The sequence below is a fragment of the Stylophora pistillata genome, chromosome 12 (genome assembly GCF_964205215.1).
Source record: "Stylophora pistillata chromosome 12, jaStyPist1.2, whole genome shotgun sequence".
Classification (NCBI taxonomy): domain Eukaryota; kingdom Metazoa; phylum Cnidaria; class Anthozoa; order Scleractinia; family Pocilloporidae; genus Stylophora; species Stylophora pistillata.
Genome location: NC_142530.1, coordinates 24792198 through 24815274, shown reverse-complemented (window position 1 = coordinate 24815274; position 23077 = coordinate 24792198). Strand labels below are relative to the sequence as shown.

General features: G+C 37.5%; 1 protein-coding gene across 1 annotated transcript; it reads right to left on the bottom strand.

The window, feature by feature from the left end:
* Positions 1 to 359: 359 nt before the first annotated feature.
* On the bottom strand, positions 360 to 20351 carry LOC111323607 (mitogen-activated protein kinase kinase kinase 20). Its single transcript, XM_022926998.2, has 25 exons — positions 20100 to 20351; positions 18627 to 18714; positions 18058 to 18150; positions 15505 to 15570; positions 14478 to 14506; positions 14006 to 14089; positions 12543 to 12596; positions 11355 to 11441; positions 10687 to 10761; positions 9758 to 9812; positions 9408 to 9459; positions 9049 to 9127; positions 8599 to 8658; positions 8022 to 8066; positions 7906 to 7936; positions 7396 to 7459; positions 6532 to 6604; positions 6007 to 6072; positions 5456 to 5557; positions 4514 to 4576; positions 4337 to 4387; positions 4038 to 4115; positions 2838 to 3029; positions 1982 to 2219; positions 360 to 1615 (listed from the first exon to the last, which is right to left on the bottom strand). The coding sequence occupies exons 1-25, from the start codon at positions 20241 to 20243 to the stop codon at positions 942 to 944; spliced, it is 2643 nt and encodes an 880-aa protein (XP_022782733.2). The 5' UTR covers positions 20244 to 20351; the 3' UTR covers positions 360 to 941.
* Positions 20352 to 23077: the final 2726 nt, after the last annotated feature.

Below are 23077 nucleotides of genomic sequence, written 5' to 3'. Positions count from 1 at the left end.
GTAACCAGGCCAGACCACATCACAGTAATCTCGTGAAGTGGGTTCTTTAACATCCCCTGCCTAACCAAATTAACTAATTAATAGTTGCAGGAGACGGGACCTCCATTTATTCGTCCCTATCCGAGAAGACTGGAATATCTAACAATTTCTTGATCGATGTTATAGAAAGGTAGCATATTCTTCTCAATTATTTTAAGACCCTGAGTGTTGGTCCGGCCCGGGCTCGAACCCTCGACCTCCCGCACAACAGTCCGGCGCTTAACCAATTGAGCTGACCGGGAGAATTTTAAAGCTTCGGACTGATCGACGCATTACTTTTGTAACTTATTGAAGAGGTAAAATAAATAAGATACACCATAGCAGAATAGTATAAAATGTTTATTACTTTTTAAATCAATAAAATTCATCAAAATAGCCACTCGTCGTCTAGTTGCGACCAGCATCATAAATCGATAAGAGACTTGTCAACTATTCGGATAGCTCGAGCCATTGACAGACCCATTTTTGTATGGTTTGTTTTGTTTTGTTTTTTCATGTCTTTGTTTTTTTGTTCTTTTTTTGTTTTGCTTTGTTTTGTTTTGTTTTGTTTTTCTTTGTTTTAAATTCAACAACTGTTTCAATAAAAAAAAATGCATGTACGTAAATGATGATCTCGATGCAATGATGTATCAGTTGTTTTTTTAGTAGGGATCAATCGCGAATACATGTCGAAGAAGGGACGCTTGACAGGATACACACCACATAGAGTTGACAAGTTAAAGAAGAATAAGAGAACCGCTGGTTTAAACAGAAATATACCTTTATCAAGCTGAGGAGAGCACTAACAACATAATAAAAAGAAAACCATTTCGACGTTTTTGTGTTCGAAAAGCCACAATGTAAAAATATTCGACACAAATCTGCAATCCCTTAACAACACGCACGCAACAAATATTCTTTGTCTACATCGATCCCCTTCCTCCACGCCCACGCCCACGCCCCCTGGGGCCTCCAGTTCCCCTGCCCCGGTCGCCTCGACCTTGGTTTCCTCTACCTTGATAACCCCCTCTTCTAGTTCCTCTCCCCTCATCAACTGCCCGCTTATCAAATGTTCTACGATCGTTTCTTTGCGAGTTTGTGGTTCCAGCTCCTTCCCGATGTGTCCTCTGGTGTGAAACAGTACACCATCCCGAACTCGTGTCATTACCCGGTGCGTTGTCCCGATCGGCTGCATCGGATGAAGATGAGGTACTATCGAACGCATTCATTCCATTTGGTGTCCCCCTGTCATTGCGTGCCCTAGTCTCCTTCTGCTGTGAGTAGAGTCTTGCAACCTCACTGCTTTTCCTCCGCGCAACTCGAGTGGCACCTTCACTAGCAATCATGCGTTCCTTTATCGCTTCATTGTCCCGAGCATATGAACCTCTACCGGCATACTTTGAATCGCTAAAACTTCGCTGGTAGCTCTGGTCCCTGTGGCCACCTCCTCTTGCACCTCTGCCCCTTCCTCTTCTGCCTCTGGACGATTGATGCTGCTGACTGGATTGACCCTGGGTAGGGTCTGAGGGAGAAAAAGAGGAGCGTGGCTTAGGACTGCTATCTGATATCCAACTCGCGTCCCAGTTGGAAGGGTTTCCTGAAAATAGCAACAACAATAAGAATGACAGTGGCGATAGCTATGATAATGATAAAACAGATTACTGGTTGTAATCATAGTTATGGTAGCAGGAAAGGTTACGGTAAAGATAATAATGGAGTGACAGTGACGGTGATAATAATAAGTTTTCAGTTAAGAAAAACACGAAGAATAAAGACAAAAACAGCGGGAGCTGCCGCACTGGGTACCGTAAACACCACTGAATTAGTAAATACGCGCATAAGTTTACCTGTTTCACAAAGCAACTCTAAAGAGTTAAAGTTAAATTACTGTGAGTATCACCACACTAAAAAAAGAAGCACTAGAAAGCTTCCTTTTGTGCTTAAAAGTGCAAGAAGTACTAACCTTTATGAGATTTAGTGCTGACGGAGGCACTCCAAGGACAGCTATCTGGGGGACTCCGTGTTGTCGGTGTTGTAGCAGATGGGACCACTCTTGTGGGTGGTCTTTTTTCAGGACTTGAAGGGCCACTAAATGCCACTTTCTGCGCCCACGTGACTGGAAATGGGTCTTGCTTACTACGAACAGCGTTCAAAAGAGGTGGAGGGAGATTGGAGAAAGACGAGCGTCTTGAGCCTGAAGCCTTGGGAAATGAAACAAGATATGAATTCACGAGAAAAAGGTTCCCTTTCACAATGGAAAGTGCATTTTAACAGTGACTGTATAGAAAGGGAGGCGTATCACTGTAAAAATGCAGGGGTCTTGACCAAGAATGAAAACTCAAGCGTTGGGAATGCTACACTTTTGGTAGAACTCAGAGACTCTAACACTCCAGTTTGCCTAGGTCAGTCTGTCTCTGATTGCTACCGATTGGATATGACTGCAATTACTTCTACCCTGACTCGCTTTCAGTCTGTACTTTTTGTATCAGAATGGACAACACTGCATGCAGTCAGAAGGAGTCCTCATATTGGAGTATCATCGTAGCCATGATACTATATTCACATGGGCAATCAAGCTCAAACCTCTATTATCTCCAGCCCTATCTCTAGATGACCCCCTTAGCAATGTTAATATTCTACATCTTAGTAAACCTGTTTGGTTGAAGTTCCGTCTTTAAAATAGTATAAAGCTAGCTTGATTCGTCGATAGATCGGAGTTCCAACACCAGAAATAATGCTGACTGAATCAATATCTCGGCTCATCAAAGACAAACAACCCTTACACCAGATGAATGGAGAGTAAACCTGTTTACATTTACCTTGGTTACACAAGGAGATCCAGGTGGGGTAGGGGATTGAGATGAAGGCCCGTCCAGGCGGTTGTTCCCTCTTGCACTGGATCCTGCTGATTGCTTGAGCGTTAAATGGACAGTTTTTGTTCTCGTTGAGCCGCTCTCTTTAAGCAGAACTGTATGCACATGCTTGGTATTTCTGGGCTTTTTGACTTCATTCTGAGAACAATAACGAAACAGAAAGATTACATGTTAGTCGAAACGAGTTGTTTTTTCTCATTTGCGAGCCATGTAAATTTGCTACTTATACCTCTTGAGAGCGTGAACTCGAGTCCTTCTTGCAGCAAATGTCAGTTTTGTTGTTTTTTTCCCACTTTTGATGAATTTTGATGAAGTTGATGAATTTCTGAGTCCATGTTCGCGAAGTTGGAAATACAACAATATGAGACAGCAGTGAAAGGAAGAACTGAGAAAATTTCCGAGACACCGGGCAATGCACATGGGTCAATGAGAACGCGTTTAAGGTAATTCTCTTGAAATTGTTCTACAATCAAACTTTTTTTGAAACTTGGTATAGTTAACACTCATGATATAGACATAAAAAAAATGCAATAAAAAAATGAGGTCACCTTGCTTATTTACGCGTCAGCAAGCTCTTAAAATGGGGTATTTTTACTTTCGTACAGAATTTAGCCTTGGTAACTTGAAAGACAAAATTTTATTTTGAAATTAAAGCTTCTTTTCTTAAAATAAGCGGTACTGCTTCATTTTAGCTGTTTTTGATTGCCTGGTTGTGGGGATTTTGCACTTTTTCGGACAGTTCCGTGGTTAGCTTTAAGTCCTCGCCTTGGCCAAAATACACCAAGTACGGAACTATTTTCCAAAATTTTTTTCTTCTTCAAATATACTCTTATTAGACTGTTCTTAGCAAATAACTGAAAAAAAAAAAAAATCGGGTGTCACCGTGCTTGTTTCCTCACAAACTGCAGTCAAAATGGAGAATTTGCGCGGTGGGGACTGGGACTCGTTTTTCGAGAGCAGGCCAGGAAGCTGTCAGCCGATTTGCGGCATTCTTATTACGAATAAAAGCTTTCGCTCTTCAAAAGTGGCCCTTGTCCGTTCTTTTCACGCTAGCGGAAAGAACGGCCGCCATCTTCGATGTCACAGTGCTATGCGCAGAAAAGGTTGCGCAGTGCAAAACAAGGGAATCACCTTAGTGCACCATACCTCGTAATTCACCGTGCATTCCACAACAGGTGCCGCACCGGGATTGCTGGTACACCAGCTGCTCATGACGTAGGGCGGCTGTAAGGCAAAGGGCAAGTTCAAAAAAGTACATACCTACCGCTCCAAATCAAAACAATTGCGGAAAATGAACTACCACTTGGCCGTCGGTGATAATAAGCTACGTGAAATAATTCCCGTCTAGGAATAAGTCCGAATTCGCTTTAAGCTTCATCCACTAGTTTACAATCCAATTCACAACGCTTAACACAGAATTATTGCAACAACTTTTAGATTTATACCTGATTCAGTGTTTGGACGTCACTTGTGTGTTTGACGAAGAATGTGACACTCTAAACGAAGAGAGAACGAAGATAAGACCAAAACAAATTGACTTTTCCACTGTCCTTCAAAGAAGATACTTAAAAGGGTGGATCAGTAATTACAAACCAACGAAACTATTTAAAACTTGTTCCCACCTTCACTAAAAGTAGAGCATTTTCGTCTCCGTCAATTTCCACAAACATCTTCCATTTGTGCTCCTGTTAAAGGGGAAGGAAATTTGGATGAAACATCTCGCCTTCTTCTACAACAGACCAGTTTATGTCTGGTTGTTTCACATTTAACCATTTGACTCTAAGAGTGACCAGCATCTAATTTCTCCTTACAATACCACCCCTGAATCACACATTAAGGTCACGACAATAAAGAAAATGATCACTAACTAAAGAAGCTGTTGATTGTTCCACAAATTCTCTTTGTCAGCACCTTGGAAAATGTACAGAGAACAGTACAGAGAATATGCATATTCACGTTACGGTTTAATGAGTTAATAATGGACAAAAAACGTCAAAGCTTCGTTTCCTAGTGCTTGGATGAGGATGAGTCTACTTGACCCTTTCATTTCCAAGATGTCAGTAGTAATTCTCCTAACTGTCTGCGGTACAATTCTTATGATGTTAGTATGGAGAATTAGATATTGGATCATCTCATAATCCCCCAAATGATATTCTTCTTTATTCTCATCACTTGTCTTCTTGACTTTGTATTGATATTGTAAAGAGAAATTCTATCTTGGTCACTCAGGGAGTTCAAGAGCTAAACTATTCTTGCGGCAGTTTACATGTATGTCTCAAGCTAGCTGAGGGCTGCTGCGCTTAGTTGTAAAAAATAATGTTGTCCTCAGTTTTAAAATTCACTCGTATTTTGTCCTCGAAATCAAGAAAGTTAGATCGCTTATAATTTTCTAAAGTCCCGATTCACGATTGATTCATTCAAATTGTCCCCATCAGAGGTGCATTGTTTCAGACGAATGACCTCCTTGCTCTCTGCAACCTCAGCTTCTATGCAAAGTTAAGGCTCGTGTACAATCGCACAGATCAAAATTTTATCAACGAAAGAAACTACACCCAGGCACTCACCTGTGAGGATTTCTCCATTCTACAGTGATTACCAAATAACAGAATGAGAGTTAACTGCTGTTGCGGTTGACTGCTTGGATAACCATTTGTAGTGACATCATCCTGAATGTAGTAATTTCAACAGCCAGTGGGAACAAATAAAATATCAAAAGGAGCCAATAAAATCCCAGGTATAAACACGCTTACAACCTAAAGCGCCATAAAACGCAACTGACCAAGTCACGATTGGTTTTAGTTTTGCAACTGATTGGCGGAGAATATCGCACGAGTTTTCTAGACCAATCATAAAGCGAAATGAAGCAAAAATTCCGGATTCCTTCGATACTCAAGTGGAAATTGCTCTGGAGGTTGTTAGACATAACTTACAAACTTGAAACTCTCTACCTGCACTGAAGTGCTACGAGCTGGCTCAAAAATGGCGCTGGTTTAAAACGTTTATGAAAAAAGGGTGCTTTTGAAGTTGCATTTATAATAGTAACAAACAAAATACAAATCATGAAAAAAGCAAAATAAACAATGAAAAAACAAAAACAAACAATTTTGCCTCATACCTTGGATCGAAGCGGAGGAAAGTGCATCATTGATTCACTCTCAGACCTTAAATGACAAATTTGCTCCTGCAAACAGACATACATAAAAAACAAAGGATCTTATTTTTCTTGATGATTGAAAGTAAAATATTCCGTCATCCGTTACTGTTTGACAACCTTCTTACACATGAGTTCGTAACTGTCGAAAACAACAATTTCCAAAGAACTCTTTCATACTCGTAGCTTAGCGATAACCCTGTCAAGCTATTTGACAGTGCAGCTTAAAATATCATGGAGTAATCCTTTTTAAAAGATCTCACAATAAACCAATTTTTTTTCTTTGCCGTTCCTTTTTTCTACAAAATATCCTTCTAGTATTTTCCCCGTCGCCTTCCAGAAATCTTTCCACCGTGTTGCAAAGGTCATTCGAGTTATCATGGAAACTTAATTTTTAACAAACAAGCATTTCAAAGCTGACTGAGGTGCCTTATTTTAACCAATTACATTTCATAAATTTCTTAGCTTGAACTAAAGCACACATTTTACCATCAACTCAATCCTGTGACCGAAGGATTCTATGCCAAGAGCGACCAAGTTCTCCTCTGTGAGCACGATGAGCCTGTGTGATAAAAATGTAAGTTTACACTCACGATTACTAATTTGATTCTATACCCGAAAGACGAAATGCCGGCTGTATCCACTGACTTTCTAACTGATTGACTCCCTGACTGACCATCCAATTGACTAACTGCCCGACTGACTCCCTCAATAGCTGACTGACTTTCTGTTGAACTGGCTGACTGACTGACTGACTGACTGACTAAGGGATTGCCCAACTGATTACCTGACCAACTGCGTAACTGACTCTCTGATTGACTAACTGCCTGACTGACTGAATCTCTGAGCAACTTACTAACTTTCTGAATGATTGCCTGCCTGCCTGAATAACTTTCTGAATAATTTTCTGAATAACTGAGTGACTGACTTTCTTATTGACTGGCTGCCTGACTGCCTGCCTATCTAAATAACTCCCTGAATAACTGAGTGACTGACTTTTTGATTGACTGGCTGCCCGAGTGACGGATCAAATTCCTTATCAACTATTTGATTAAAACAACACTTACTTAGTGACTAACAAACTTCATAGTATACGTTTTATCTAACTCTGCTTTTTCTGACCAAACTTCCTCTCCAAAAACCTGCCTTCTACCAAATCCATGCACTACCACCATATCTATTTTGAAATACAACAAAACACATATCAGCAAGGGGAAATGAAAACTAACATATTTAAAACTTAATACAACGACTCAAATAGACAGATGAGAAGTGTTTACAAAGTCACTAATAAAAGCCACTGAACTAAGATAGGACAGGTGCATTCCTTTGTGAAATAAAGGAAAAACTAACCTTCTCCCAGTGATATGATTATCTTGAAACAGCTGTAAATACGTCACAAGATCTTTGTGCCCACCTATAAATAGATTACGACAATTTAGCAAACAAGGCCAGGGCTCGACACCAACAGTAGCCCACTAGCCACTGACTAGTAGAAATTCAGGTTTGGCAAGTGGTTTTCAATTTCCACAAGCCAGTTTGGCTAGTAAACAAACTGAAATTGTCGTAACATCCAAGATGTCACTAGCCACTTGTCTGGTAATTTGAAAAGTTAGAGTTGAGCCCTGAAGGCCTAGCATTCTGAATTTAACGCAAATTGAAACTTTACGAAATCAGAGCTTAAAAAATTGTAAAGTAAACAAGAAGATAATTTGGCTTTATCAACAGAGTTGACAAAACAAATGTAAATTGGCTACCATGAAGCTGAAGTTTCAGTCAAGCTACATACACATACTACTTAGTTTTCTACAGAGCTTTTTTTGAACTGCAACATTGTGCAAGTAATTTTTGCTAGTAACTTACTGTTCAGTGCAACTTGCTGCAGCCACAAACACTGAAATACATTACACAGAATTAATCATACAACAGATAAAAAGAAAAAGCGCAGAAAAATATTAAAAGACTGCAAACAAACTAACCACATCATTCTCTGTCCAGGCATTAACGTCATGTTTGTCCAGAACCTGAAGAAAGATATAGACAATGTTTTAAATAGGCCTTTTTTTGTTGAATAGAAGAGGAGGTGGCTTTTTGACAAATGTGCTTAACAATTGAACAGAGAAATCCTGGTTCGAACCCTGTTTGGGGGAATTTTGAGCAGACTTGAGCTATACTCTACTCATTCAGCTGTCACAGTCCAAAAACAAACAAACAAACAAACAACAGCAACAACAATGGCACTAACATCAGCAGCAAAATGAAACAACAACAGAAAAAAACTATGGTTTGAGCAAAGACATTCAGCCTTTTCTATGAAAAAAAAAAACAAAAAAAACAACAACAACATTCACTATCAAAACAAATTTGACTGATTTTTTTTCCTAAAATTTTTGACAAAAAAAAAAAAAACTAAGATCTGGTCCAGTCCTGGCTGATGTACTTTACAATATTATTATGTCTTATCAATCAGCAAATCACATTTTGAATTACGTTCCAAGTGCAACAGGTTACATGATTTTGAAGTGGAAAATGCACAAACTAATAATTCACATGTACCTTTGAAACAGACTGCTGCTCAATTATTTCCTTTTCTTTTTGAAGTACACGTACTTCTCTCTAAACAAGGAAAAACAGCTACTAAGTGTTCAATACATACAAGATAGTAAGATCCTGGGGTCTGTAAACTGGTGTTTGAGTCATCTCAGAACACTCACATTTCTTCATCTCATGATTAAGAAAAAAGTTCAAAATCATTACATAAACAAAAACAAAACAAAATTGTCTACCGCACGGCCTGTTAGACCAAGGATAAAAGTCAGAGAGCACATGTCAAAGAGCACTTTGCCAAAGATAACCATAAAATATCCACTAATTGACAACTTTCCACTTTAAATATATCAAAATTGGTCTTAATTCCTGCATTGCAGTAAACTGATTATGTCTCAAGAATTTACTTTCTGATCATGAACAGTCAGAAGGTGAAAGGTGACGCAGTAAATTCCATACCTCATGCAATTCCTTTTCCTTTACTGTTAAATCTTTTTCTAATTTCTTGAGCCTGCTTAATGTTGCCTCTATTTCATTACTGAAAATTAAGTGAATTCAAAACAACATGTAAGTAAAGAATGAGTGAGCCACAATCTACAGCGCCAACACCAAGTGCTCACTGTAATCAATGAGCATCCTGCAGAACCAACAATAAACAGGGCTCAACACTAATGGTAGCCAACTAGCCACAGACTAGTAGAAATTCAGTTTTGGCTAGTGGTTTTCAATTTCCACAAACCAATTAGTGTCAAGCCCTAAATAAGGCATAAGAATCTTACAAAATGATAGGAATGTTACTGAATACTTGATTAACCTACCTCCAGATCCTTTTCTGCTCAATAAAAGAGTCTGTTTCCTGTTGTAGAGAAGCTGGAAAAAAAAAAAAAAAAACACAATGTCACAAGAGGAATTGGAGATTTCTGTTAATGACTTAAATATTGAAGATTTGGTATTGAGGATTTCTATTTATTTAATGACTTAAATAATGACTCAGTGATGGTTTCTCTTCTTCCCATGCTACAGACTTTGAATTGTCACTTTTAGGTTATTGCCCCCTATATGATTGTCACAGGCTGGTGATAGGTATATAAAATTAAAATAAATAATTATTTTACATGCTCATGTACCCTTGCATGCAATACTTAATCATTCATATTTCTATACTTACCATCTTTACCCATGGCTTTGAGTTCTGTCAAAATTTCATGAAAATTTGGGCGTTCCTAAAAAAAGGAAAGGTAAAGCATCAATTATGTAAATCAACCATAGAGTGCACATGTATGTGAAACTGAAGTGTAAAGACTTCTTGTTTAATTCTTAGACTCCAAGTACAGTACAATAATACAAATTGAACTTAAAATTCTCTGAAAGCCATAGCAAACTTGCTTAACATGTATGTCAAAGTAAACCATATATTCCTCACAAACTTCAAGATCAAAAATCTGTCTAAAAAAAAACGATAGTCGACACCTAACATTACTATTCCAGAAGACATGATATATTTCTAATAGTCATGCGTAGCCTAATTCCTCAACAGCATGTACACCAAATGCGGCACACTTCAAAGTAAAGCTGTGCGCAAATGATACAATAGACACAAGGTGAAGACTGATTAGCGGATATCACAGACACCACAATTAACATCTCCCTTTGAGGAAGAAGTAGTCTCCCATCAGACACAATTACAACTGAGTCTTCACCACTTTCCTCTAAAGCAACCCCCCCCCCCATCTTCCAATGGAAATAACCACATGTATATAAAATTATTTATTAGTTCACAACGTTAAAACCTTATGATTTTGCATGCTGATAAGGAAAGATTTTGCTCTTCATTTCTGTAGAAATCAAGGCAGTCTTTTTTCAAGGCATCATCATATTAATTCCTTCCCTGTTTCTCTCTCTACTTCTTTTCTGGTTAGTGTACAAATGTATGGGTAAGTGACTTCAACACATTAAAACAAAATGCTTCAGTCTCTGAAGAAAGGATCTCATTCATCGATAACACTTTAAACTGTAAATACATGTACCGGTAGTGCCAAAGATGTATTAATCACCCAGACAAAGGATTCAGAATTTCTGAGAATTGGCCATAATTACCTTTGGGTCCGTTAACCAACATTTTTTCATGAGCTTTCCAAACGTTTCCGGGCAGCTGCTTGGAATTGTCAACCGCTGGAAAATTGAAGAAATCAACTACCCTTGACAGATGTCACATTTCTAAAAATCACACTCAGTCTAATAGACATAAAATTTGCACCTCAGAAACCAGGTACTTTGAGAAACAATTTGCAATGAAAATGAACAAGATTGGACAACTTCAATAATGTGATTGCTTTCATTGTCATCATTGTTATGATTATCACAATAAGAGATTTTTGCAATATCCTAAAGGGCATAGCGCGTATCTGTTCTCTAATTATTCCTTTATTATTAATTTATTTAAAAAAAGAAAAAAACAGATCACACACTACCAACAAAGACATTTATTTATGGGGAGTGGTCTTTGGCTGACTCTTAGATGTGTCTCCCTCTGAGACAATAACTTGTATGTTGACACTAGTATATATATTGTAGTTCAATTTTATACCTGGTTCAAATTTTATTTTCCTTTGTTCTCGGTCATGATTGTTAATGTATGATAATGAGTTTGAAACAAAGGAAAATAAAATTTGAACCAAGGATAAAATATACATACAACATATACATGATCATGTATTTGCTTTATTTCAAAATTAACCATAATTTACCACACTGATTTTATTTACCTCTCCCTCTACCACAACCAGCCATGCCACTTGGATACCATCAAGTCCTTTAAATGGCACCTCTTGGGTAAGCATCTCCCACAACACCTAAAAAAAAGTTCATTCAAGCTCAATACTGACTGCAGGCAATAATCAATTCCCATACTGGTGACAGTAGCACACATATGAGCAATTGAAAGCCAGGGAGAGCCAGAAAAGAAAGCAGACTGTGTAAATGCAGCACAATAAACTCATGAGCATTGTTTATTTTTTCTTTGGTTTGACTGTCTTCTGAAGATGCTTTTTGTGACCCATCACCTACATTGTACAAAAGTTACAAACTTTGTAAGTCTGCTTCTCACACTTTTTTCCTTGTGTGGGATCAAAGCAGGCAATCCTGAGTGGGCAAGATGAACCAATCTTTCCCACTTTGGCAGCCAATCAGAACATAGGATTTGCTTCATATTGCCTATGACCATAGTCAGCTCTATAAGCCAGGTAATAAATCACTGTTTGGCCCACTAAATTCAAATCTTTCTTTGAATTGAAATCACTCACCACTATTTAAACTCAGAGATATAATTAAACATACATACCTCTTCCTAACAGAGCTCGAAGACTGTACTGTAAGCTACAGAAAGAGTTTTTTTCCACTTGGCTGCACACATTGCCATAAATCTGATTGAAAAAAACTGTTCCATAATTTATGGTAGTGAACAAGAAAACAAGTTTTCTTGTTCTGTTTTGTTTTCTTGTTCTCTACTATAAATTATCAGACTCAATTTTTTTTTTTTTTGCACAGATTTAAGGCCTGTCTGCAGCCAAGTGGAAAAACTCAAGCTCTTTTAATAAGAGGTACAGTATGACTAAATAATAAACACAACGAATATATGAAATTCATATATCTGAACTGCGGTTATAGAAACATACTTGTGTACGATCCTTGCAGGGCTCTTTACTGCGAGGATCGTGCAAATATGTTTGAGTATGTAAATAATGTTTAAAAAATTTCAATTTATCATCATATTTATAATGAGTGTTAAATGAAGTGACAAAGTGATGACATAAATGTACATGTAATCTTAAAAACCATTTCAGAATCTTAGATTATTTTCATTGGATGCAATTTGAGATCATCTGTGCAAAATAAAACAAATGCATGATACACAAGATGTTTACGGTAAAAGCTCTCAGATCATTTAAACTCACCACAGCATAAGAAAATGTGTCACAAGCCTCTGATATGGGCATGCTTTGAATAACCTGAGTATACAACAAAATTAATTATTGGTACTTATCTGAGTATAAATACAATAATCTGAAACTGAATCTTTGTTCTAATTAATTTGAATATATCAACAAAGTTGAAATGGTAAATTGGCCACCGTTACGGTTATAAAAGCTGACGTTTCGAGCGTTAGCCCTTCGTCGGAGTGAAGGGCCGACCTGTCATCAATCAACTGTTCTAATTGATTGATGACATGTACTGACAGTCAAGTGATATTGAACCCTTTCAATTGCAGGGTAACCGAAAAGAAACCTTATGCTAGCAATAATTATCGCTTGGAGGTTTTGAGAAGGAAAAAAATCAATTATGAGACATTCTTTGATTTACACCAAAATGCTCAAAACTCAAATTATAAGAAATATAAAGAAGACAGTGCAGAGAATTGAGATTTTGATCAAGGAAGTAAAAGAGTTATGGCAAGGAGACAGTTTCACATTTTTTTTAAGGAGCAAATGGTCGAGGGTAATTAATAGTCAGAATCTTATTGCATGTTTATAACATAAATGAACATAGTAGGTATCATCTGATTAGTCCATTCAGTTTCCTAGCGGATACTTTATCTGGTTATAAAGCTCACATTTGTTATATCTATGCCATAGAAGCAATAGAATGCATTTTACTTTTCCGAGCTCTATAACATGATAAAACCACTTGGGATGTTGGGAGAACACTCAGAAAGCTCATCAGATTGATTTACACCAAAATGCTCAAAACTCAAATTATAAGAAATAAAAAGCAGACAGTGCAGAGAATTGAGATTTCGATTATGGAAGTAAATACATTATAAGCCTTACAAGCCTTACTTGTGTTCTCCCAACTTCCCACATGGCTTTATAATGTTATAGAAGCCGGAAAAATGTGTTCTCTTGCTTAAAGTATAGCTTTAACCATCTCTACCCTAACATCAATATGCATATTCTCCATACCGTTCTCAATATTGTATATTTGCTTAAGGTGTTGACAAGGAGAATTTTTCTAACAATCAAGAACTTCTGTAGTTGGCAATTATTTCCTTTATCCTTGTGACCTTATTATTTGCAATTCAGAGGCAATATTGTTAAGAGAAATAACAAGCTACATGTAGTTGCCCTTAGGGGTTAGAGGCTTAAAGAAGGAAAAATTCTAAACAATGACTTCAGCAGATCAATTTCCATGTAGTTTGTATGCATTATCTATAAGTAGCTCCCTTCCCGAAGACTGTTTTTTATGTGGATGTTTCAATTCATATGATTCGTGAAATCAATTCCTTATAGCATCCTCTGACTCTGTACAGAATCTCAATAGAGGGAAATAGTTTTAAGGAGAAGTACAGCCACAGTTTGGAATTAACACCTTTTTCAATTTCTTCTATGTAGTCATACATTTATAACTAGGTTCTCATTACCTCAGGAGCCATCCACGGGTATGTCCCCACCAAAGACATCTTAGTTGTGTTATTCAGGAATCTTGATGTACCAAAATCACAGATCTATAATATTTTAAAATTGCACTTTTTTATTATCGTTTTTTATCGTAATTTGGAGTCATTGTACTTACTCGCATGTACATCTAATGCCATACCAAATGATATGACTGTTCATGATTCATTTATGGTAGATGTAAATTGATGATGCAAACATCCTCCTTGCTGTCAGAATTTAAATGTCAACATGCTTCTTCTCCACAGTGGAAATGAAGATGGTATATGTACAGGTATGTTTTAAGGCAGGTGATTAATTAAAAGTAAAATATATGTACAGATTCTCAATGCATGCAGTCATAAAATTTATGTTATTTAACATACTTAGGATACACACTATTTTGTGTGCTTCATGAGTCTCATTGTACACTGCAATAATATGTGGCTGCACACTTACTTTGACTGTCAAGTTAGAGCAAATCACCACTGCAAAACAAAACAATGAAGGCACAGTGAGTTTATACAGCTATAAATTGAAAATTTAAAGTTTAACTTATTCTATAGTAAAGGTGTTACAGTCAAACCTCGATTATCCGGATTTCTCGATTATCCAGACTTCTCGATTATCCGGACTAGCTTTTCTGGTCTCCTTTTTTCATGAATATTAATTATTCACATTTATTATCCATAGGAAAGCTATCATACACCGAACTGAGTTATAAAATTCCAGTCAGAACTGAATTTGTTTCGCATCAAAAGACAATTTTGGGCAAGGTTATTGCCCGAGTGATCTTAAACGCACCTAACACGTACAGTAGTAAATTGTAGTCAGAAATGGCCTGTGATTGTGGTTCATTCTTGCATGATTCTTGATTAAATGTTACAGTTTACAAATATATTCAGTGTTGACTCATTAATGTTCATATTTTCGATTATTGGGACTCTCAATTATCCAGACTATTCGGGCCAGTCCCCAGTGGTCCAGAAAATCGAGGTTCGACTGTAATCATTTTCCTGACGACAGTGAGCATTACCACAATCCTCATTATCCAAGCCCAATCATCTATAATTTAGTATTTTTATCAAATCCAATATGCTTTTTTCTAATTAGTAATAAGGCCTGAAACGGTGAGGTACACTAGTCTATTTTAATTCAACAACTGGCAGATATCATTCAAAGTTTAACTCAGACTTTCTTCCAAGGGTTTAAATGGCCATTTAACTCAAGATCAAGAAATATTACTCACAGCAAATAATGTACTATATGTAATAAATAGTTAATCTAAATAACTTTGAAGCATTTTACCTCAGTGTAAAACTTAATAGGATACATCTAGTTTGATTGTGGTATAATTGTAATTTCATGCTTTCAGTATCCATTGACATCAATCTCATTTTTATAAGTCTGTACCCAATCACCATTTCTTGAGCCTCATCTTTATATGCCCCTGATTGAGTGAGATCTAATCTTTTAAAATATTTACCATTTTTTGACTTGAGATCTCTGTGAATCACCTTCACTGGGGCTTCATTGTGGAGGTAGTTGATACCTGTATACATATGAGGAAAAATAAAAATGATTAGTGTTCATTGACACATTGAATATTCTACATGTACCCTGTGCAACGTTTATTACTTGTTATTGGTACCAGTAAATTATAAATATTGGATAGAACTTTGTGTTCACATCATTCTACACCTTGTTTACTCTAACCTTACCTATTATCTCTCACAATTTATAACAAAAAAAAAATACATCATTCTTAACTCTTTAGCTCCCAGAAACTGATTGATACACAACTTCTCCTTATAATATCCATACATTGTCCAGCAAGCAGGTAATGAGAATATTCAAACTTATCAGGTATAGGTTTTTATTTTGATCTAACACCAAATTCTTGTAACTAACTTACAAGGAAATCTGTAGCAGCTAGAGGGGAGAATTAACAATCAGATCTTTGGAGTTAAAGGGTTAAAAAAGTGCCTGGTAGTCATAGAGTTACTTCAATGTGTTCCCTTAATACAGAAATATGGTTTTCTTAACAAAAAAACAAAAAAACAAACAAACATGTCTTTACTCTTTCACTCCCTAGATCTTTATAGGAATTCTCCTTACTGCCTATCATGTAATTCTCATCGCGTAAGTTTGGAGAATTTGGTTTTGGATCAACTAAAAATACCCTAGTTGATAGTTAACAACTATTCACTGAAGTGGAGGTGGTTAGTGGTGGTTAGTGGTGGATATTTGTGGTGAGGTAAATATCCATCGCTAACCACCAACACTGAGGTGAATAGTTGTTTTAGTATATACTAAAACAGTGAGATAATATACACCACCGTTGTTAATTTGAGTGATTTCTTTGCTTGTCATGGATGCAAACCAGGATGCCATTTTTTCCTGAGTTGCTCGGAGGTAAATAGCAAAGGATATTTGGAGTTTGACTGGCCAATCAGAGCGTGCCTTCAATGCTATCCACTGTTTTAGTGTATACTAATTTTCTTCATTCTTTATTCTCAACACTTGTCTGTTTGATATTGTATTGATGTTGTAAGGAGAAATTCTTTCTTGGTCACTCATGGGAGTAAAACGGTTAAGCTTGTACCTATCATAACAATCATTAATAGTTACTGTAGTTCAATTTCTTCCTGTTGTCTAATTTTGGAAACTTGACCAACTACCCAATCAGGAGAAGCAGCAATAATACTGCTGCTTACTTTGACAGAAGCAGCTCAACTGGCGGCCCATCTTGTCTAAGCTTATCCTTGTGTCTACAGCAAACGGGTGTAATTAGCTACTCTCTCTCACTGGGATGCCAGTCCATCCCTATTATCCATCGGGCTTCCTTGACAGTTAACTGGTACCCATAAATACATGTACTTCCAGGTGGAGAGAGGAAATGTGACATTAATTAAAAGTGTCTTTTCCAAGAACAAAATAATTTGAATATATTAACAAAGTTGAAATGATAAATTGGCCACCGTTACGATTACAAAAGCTGATGTTTTGAGCATTGGCCCTTCGTTGGAGCGAATAGGGGAATTGTGGGTTGTGTACCCTTTTAAAGGCAGAAATAGGACCTACATGATTGGTGGAAACATGGCAACGAGAAAAACTAATTTAATTTTCATTCCACTAATTTATTCGTGTTTTTCTCGTTGCCATGTTCCCACCAATCACATAGCTCCTTTTTTTTCTGCCTTTAAAAGCACACACAACCCACAATTCCCCTATTTGCTCCGACGAAGGGCTAACGCTCAAAACGTCAACTTTTATAATCGTAACAGTGTCCAATTTACCAATTTAACTTTGTTGATATATTCAAATTATTTGGTTACCCCCACCGACGCAGCCACAAACAGTTTCTTTAGAAACTATCAGCCTTTTTCCAAGAACACATTACATGATAACCCACCAGAGTCTAAGAGGCTACCTGATCAGCTATTACATCTCACAGCTCTGAAGAAGGGTTAACTATCAAAACATCAGCTTTTTAACTCTTTACATTGGCCAATTTACAATTTCAACTTAGTTAATAAAACCAAACTACCTTGTTACCCAGTGGCAGATCCAGGGGAAGGGTCGGGGGGTTCAGACCCCCCCCCCTACCAGACCTGACGCTTGCAACTTTGAGACTGAAACTCTTACATGGACAGGATTATATATCACTTTTAACTGGCTGATTTTTTAATGAATGCAAGTAAACGGTAAACAGCCAAGGAACTTATAACGTGCAACCGCAAGTGGTGGGAGGGGGTGTGGGGGAGAAGTAATTTGCCTCAAAAGAGTCCAACAGTCCTTTCTGAACCAAAGTGTGGACCCCCCAATCAAAAATTCCTGGATCCACCTCTGTTACCCCCGCTGATGCAACAGCACAGTTTCTATAGAAACTTACTCCCTTGATTGCATCCCACACCCCAAATGATGCATGTTAAAGAAAATTGGGTGAGCTGCCAGTAACACAAGCATGATTCTTTGTTGTATGCATACTTTTTAAAATAACAGAAACCCCTTACAATTGGAACTAACTTTTGCTTACCCAAAGCAATCTCAGTAGACCATCTTAGAATCTGGTCAAAATTAAGCTTATTGTTTGCCAGGTGATCATAAAGACATCCACTAGCAGCATATTCTAGAAAATTTAATAACAAAAAGTCATAGTCAACACTGTTACATTACTATTTAGTACTTTGGGGTTTTCTGCTGTGATTGGATAACAGGTAGACAATAACTATCAAAATTAAATATATGTCTATTCTGTCAGATACTAAACATATTGCATTTTTCATTTTTTTTTCCTAATAATCATGCTTCAAATGGATGTTGTTGCTGTTGTAAAATCCTCTACATTTTCCATTCTAAAGCTTTTAATAGCTGCCTTACACATGTTTACATCATAATCACCCAATTCCAACCCATGCCTAATGCTTGGACCGATCTTAATAAGAAAGTATTCCCTGAACACTGAAATCAAAAGAGTACTCACATAGAAACAATAAGAAAGTGGCAATGTTAAATGAAAATTTTGATGCAAACCAGTCTGGGTTTAATTTAGGGCGAACAATGTCATCATACAAATAACATGTGAGAGTTAATTAAGCTGCTCACCTGTCACAAGGCAAAAGTTGGGCTGCGAATTTACAGCTCCATAAAACTTGATTATATGCTTGTGACTGAGCATGCTCAAAATACTCGCCTAAAACAAAGGTACATAGAGAGTTAAGTAATAATAATAATAAAAACGAATATTTAAACAGGACAGTCCTTCAGTGCAGGAGCACTGTTATCAAAGGGGTCCTGTCTAAATAACATAATATAAGGATAAAAACTAGAATAAGATAAGAATGACTACCACCTAACTAAATGCCCTATGCAAAAAATTGATCGAAAGACTCCCTAAATGGTACCCCTACTGCTAATTTGCTTGATTTTTAAAGGTAAAAAATTAAAAGCTGAGGCTCCTAAAAAATAAAAACTTTTCTGAGCAAAGTCAAGTCTCAGTTTCGGGAGAGCAACGGTGGTCCCTCTGTTCCTTGTATTAAAATCATGGGTTAACAATTTAAAATATTCTTTGAAAGGACTACACACATTTAATTGTATCAAACATTTAAGTGTTTAATACAAACAATTCAAGATAGCATGCAGCTTCTGTAACAGTTACAGAGAGGTAGGAGGTCAAAGTTCAATAACTGAACTACTTTTGGCCAAAGTTAAGCATCAATTTTTTCAGAGGTGAAAGGAGAATGTACAATTCCAAAATTTGTTCAAAACGTGATCAACGAGTTGAAGTGCTTGTAAGCTGGGGACAGAACAACCACATCAAAATGCAAGCCAAACAGGATGACATGACATCACGTTTGAATCCACCAAATCTCTACCAGGAGGTCTTTGTGATAAATAATTATGTTTGCCTCTTGAATAGAAAATGAGGTATGATTAGGATAAGGGAATTTTGCTTTGACAAAAATACACGTAAGTACAAAGAAACCCTTAAGTGCATCAAGGTTAAGTGAGATCTTGGTTTACAAGTAATCACTCTTCAAAAGCGCAACAAACTTGAGTGTAATTCATTTAGAATTGTGCATCTCAAAATAGCATCGATCAGTTAAAAAATTGAGCCAATGCAAAATAAATTAACATGTGTTACAGCGACTTGCAAGCTTCGACACCCACATGTTTCAGGGTTACGATCGCATCTGTTTAGGACGGAAAAATATTAAACACAGCTGTGAATGGTAACCTTCAACAATAAAATTACATCACTGCTGTTAAACGAGTGCGTACGATTCAGAAACATTCTCAATCTCACATAATTACACACAATTGTGTTTTTAACGATAGCTAAAATTTGAAAATTGCGTTAACTTTTCAAGAGCGGGATAATCTGGTCAAAACACAAGTGAGATTTTTACATCAATGTACATCAATAGCTTTCATGTGATTTTCTGAGAAACCTCAAAACAACCTCATTTACGTATGCGCCAAATCTCTGGTTATTTAACAACAGATTGCGCGATTAGACTTGACTGACAAAGGGTCATCCAACTTCCTATCGAGTTTCACCATTTGATTATAACTTGCCTCTTTTCCTAAACTCAAGATCTTCTTTACCGCTACCTCTTTATCTTGCGATTTCCACCTCGCTCTGTAGACAGAGCCAAACGCGCCTCCACCACATTTCTCGAAAAATTCGAGGTCTTCAAAATCGATCTGGACATAGGCCATGGTTAAAGATTTTAAACTACATCCTCGAGCTAAATAAAGGCCACGGATCTTTCAGTCGATCGCAGAGGCTAACGTGGACACTAACGGGGGACAGAGCCGAATAATGAAATGCTACGTCAGCGGGTTGCCGTCAACAACGCGGGCTCAAGTGTCCTTGGTCTAAAATTTAGGTAAAGCGGTAAAGCGCTTATGTTTAATAGGTCCATATCATGTCCCATGGTATTATCACAATCATGTATGTAGCACGATATGTCCTATGCAACCTTATTGTAATTCTGGTTTACACTTTATATGCATAAAGGCTGATAGTTTCGAAAGAAACAGTTTGGAGCTGCGTCGGTGGGAGTAACGAAATAATTTGGATATATCAACAAAGTTGAAGTGGTAAATTGGCCGCCGTAACGATTACAAAAGCCGACGTTTCGAGCGTTTGCCCTTCGTCGGAGCGAATAGGGGAATTGTGGGTTGCGTGTGGTTTTAAAGGCAGAGAATGGAGCTACGTTATTGGTGGGAACATGGCAACGAGAAAACAAGAATAGTTTAGTGGAATGAAAAGCGTTCGTTGATCCCTGTGGGATTTAGACTGCTGGTTTGAAAAATGAGCTTTTGTTCAAGATTTTTACGACTTTCCGAGCTACCTAAGTGTAAGGAAAGACCGCAGATTGCCATTCTAATTTACCTAATCATTCTAAGCAACATATGGCAATCTGCGGTCTTTCCTTACACTTAGGTAGCACGGAAAGCCGTAAAAATCTTGAACAAAAGCTCATCTTTCAAACCGGCAGTCTAAATTGATTTCGCGTTTACTTAAATACGATTTAAGAAATAAAAGAAGGCAAAAGTCCTCGGTCAAATACTGATTTAAAATGGTTAAATGTATTTTTGATCAGCAGGGATTTGCTAAAGCAAAGGCATAGAAAAAACCAGGAAAGATTTATTACTCGACGTTTCGGGGTCATCGTGACTCCATTATCAAGAGACTAGTTTAAAAACATGCAAATAAGGAAAGGTACAAGAATAGCATAAATTAGACTGAACGGCTTAAACAAACACCTTGGCGCGGATGGAATCCGTTTGCACGTTCAGTGTTGGCTTACGCATGCGAATATACAACATTTCATTAATAAGGCAATCAAATTTGCCGTTACATTTCGTGATGACGTTGAATTGCTCGATCAAGCGTTCAGGCATTTCACTATTGTGCTGGAGGTGGTAGTGTTTGTAGATAGAAGATGATTTCCTTTTGTGCCCTTCTACGCGCTCGTGTAAGTGACCACGTGTATAGCCCACATACCCTGCATCACACAGGTTACATTTAAATTCATAAACGATACATTGTTGGTTAACAATAGGGGGCTTAATTTCGTGTTGCTTAAGCTGTTGATCGAGCTTAGGGCTAACGAACACTGGTTGGACAGTTTGTGACAGTTTGTGACGGTTTGTGACAGTTTGGACAGTTTGTGACGGTTTGTGACATGAAAGGCGTCAAGTTTTCTCTACAGGGTGAAAATAGTTGATTTCAAAAAATAGTAACTCTTCTTATCTTACTACTTTGCAAAATGAATAAAAATCCTTCTCATTAATTTTTACAAGATAAAACGATAAAGAAGCGATGTTACACTGAAGAGAAAGAAGCAACGGAGATGTACAGGGTGAAAAAGATAGCATTAAGTCTATGGGAACAACATGCATAAAGTACAGCTTTAGAAGGGTTGCTCATGGCTTTATCTTCTCTTCCATTCAGAGGAAAATAAAGGAAAATGTAAAGTGATTTCCAATCTACTTTGGAAGCGCTACTTAACGCTTCTTTTCCCAATTTTCAAAAGTTACAGTTTAAGTGGTGCGAGGGGGTCATTCTTAAGATTGTAACTGAGCCGAACTCAGGCGATATAGGCATCGTAGCGGAAAAAGAATCGAGCAGTGCAATTATTCTGTTAGTCCGAATTGAGACGAGCGTACACTGAATTAATTTTTTTTTGTGCGCCAACTTGGCAGCTATCTGTGCAGTTATCCAGATGAATGATTAAAGGGCGTTTTTCATGATGATTTTGACCTCATGACAAAAGTGTATAATAAGGAAATGTTTTCCGCAGATAGCTCAACATCAGCTGCATTTATAACTTTCATTACACTTGTAAACAAAAACGAATAACAATTTGTCCATGTTTCCGCGTATTTGCAGAGTTCCTGTCGACGATAGGAATTCTCATCCCCTCAGCCTTTTATAGATTCCAAGTGACCTTTATAGGCCGTCAACTTGTTCTTTAATACGCCCCATAATCAATGTTTTTTTTTGGCTTCGATAAGTAATAAGCCATCATCCCTACGAGGTGTAACACGGCTTGAAACTGAGGAAAATGGGGCGAACGTGTAAAAGCATGGGTTACCTAGGATATATGAGGGTTAACGTGGTAGAATATCGCTAATCTAGGTAACTGGGGGTAAACGTGGAGGAACATGGCTCATTAAGGATAGATGATGGCTAACGTCGAAAACAATAACTAAACTAGGGTAGATGATTGTTAAGGTGGTAGAAAGTGGTCAATCAAGGGTTGATGGGAGTAAACGTGGTACAGAATGGCTTACCTAGGGCACAAGGGGGTAAACGTGGTAGAACATGGCTAACCAACGGTAGATGGGAGTAAACGGGGTAGCACATGAGTTACCTGGGGTAGATGGGGTTAAACAAGAAAGAACATGGGTTACCTAGGGTAGATGTAGGTAAACGAGGAAGATCATGGGTTACCTAGGGTAGATGAGTCTGAACGTGGTAGAACATGGGTTAACTAGGGTAGATAAGGGTGAACATGGTGAAATATGGCTAACCAAGGATA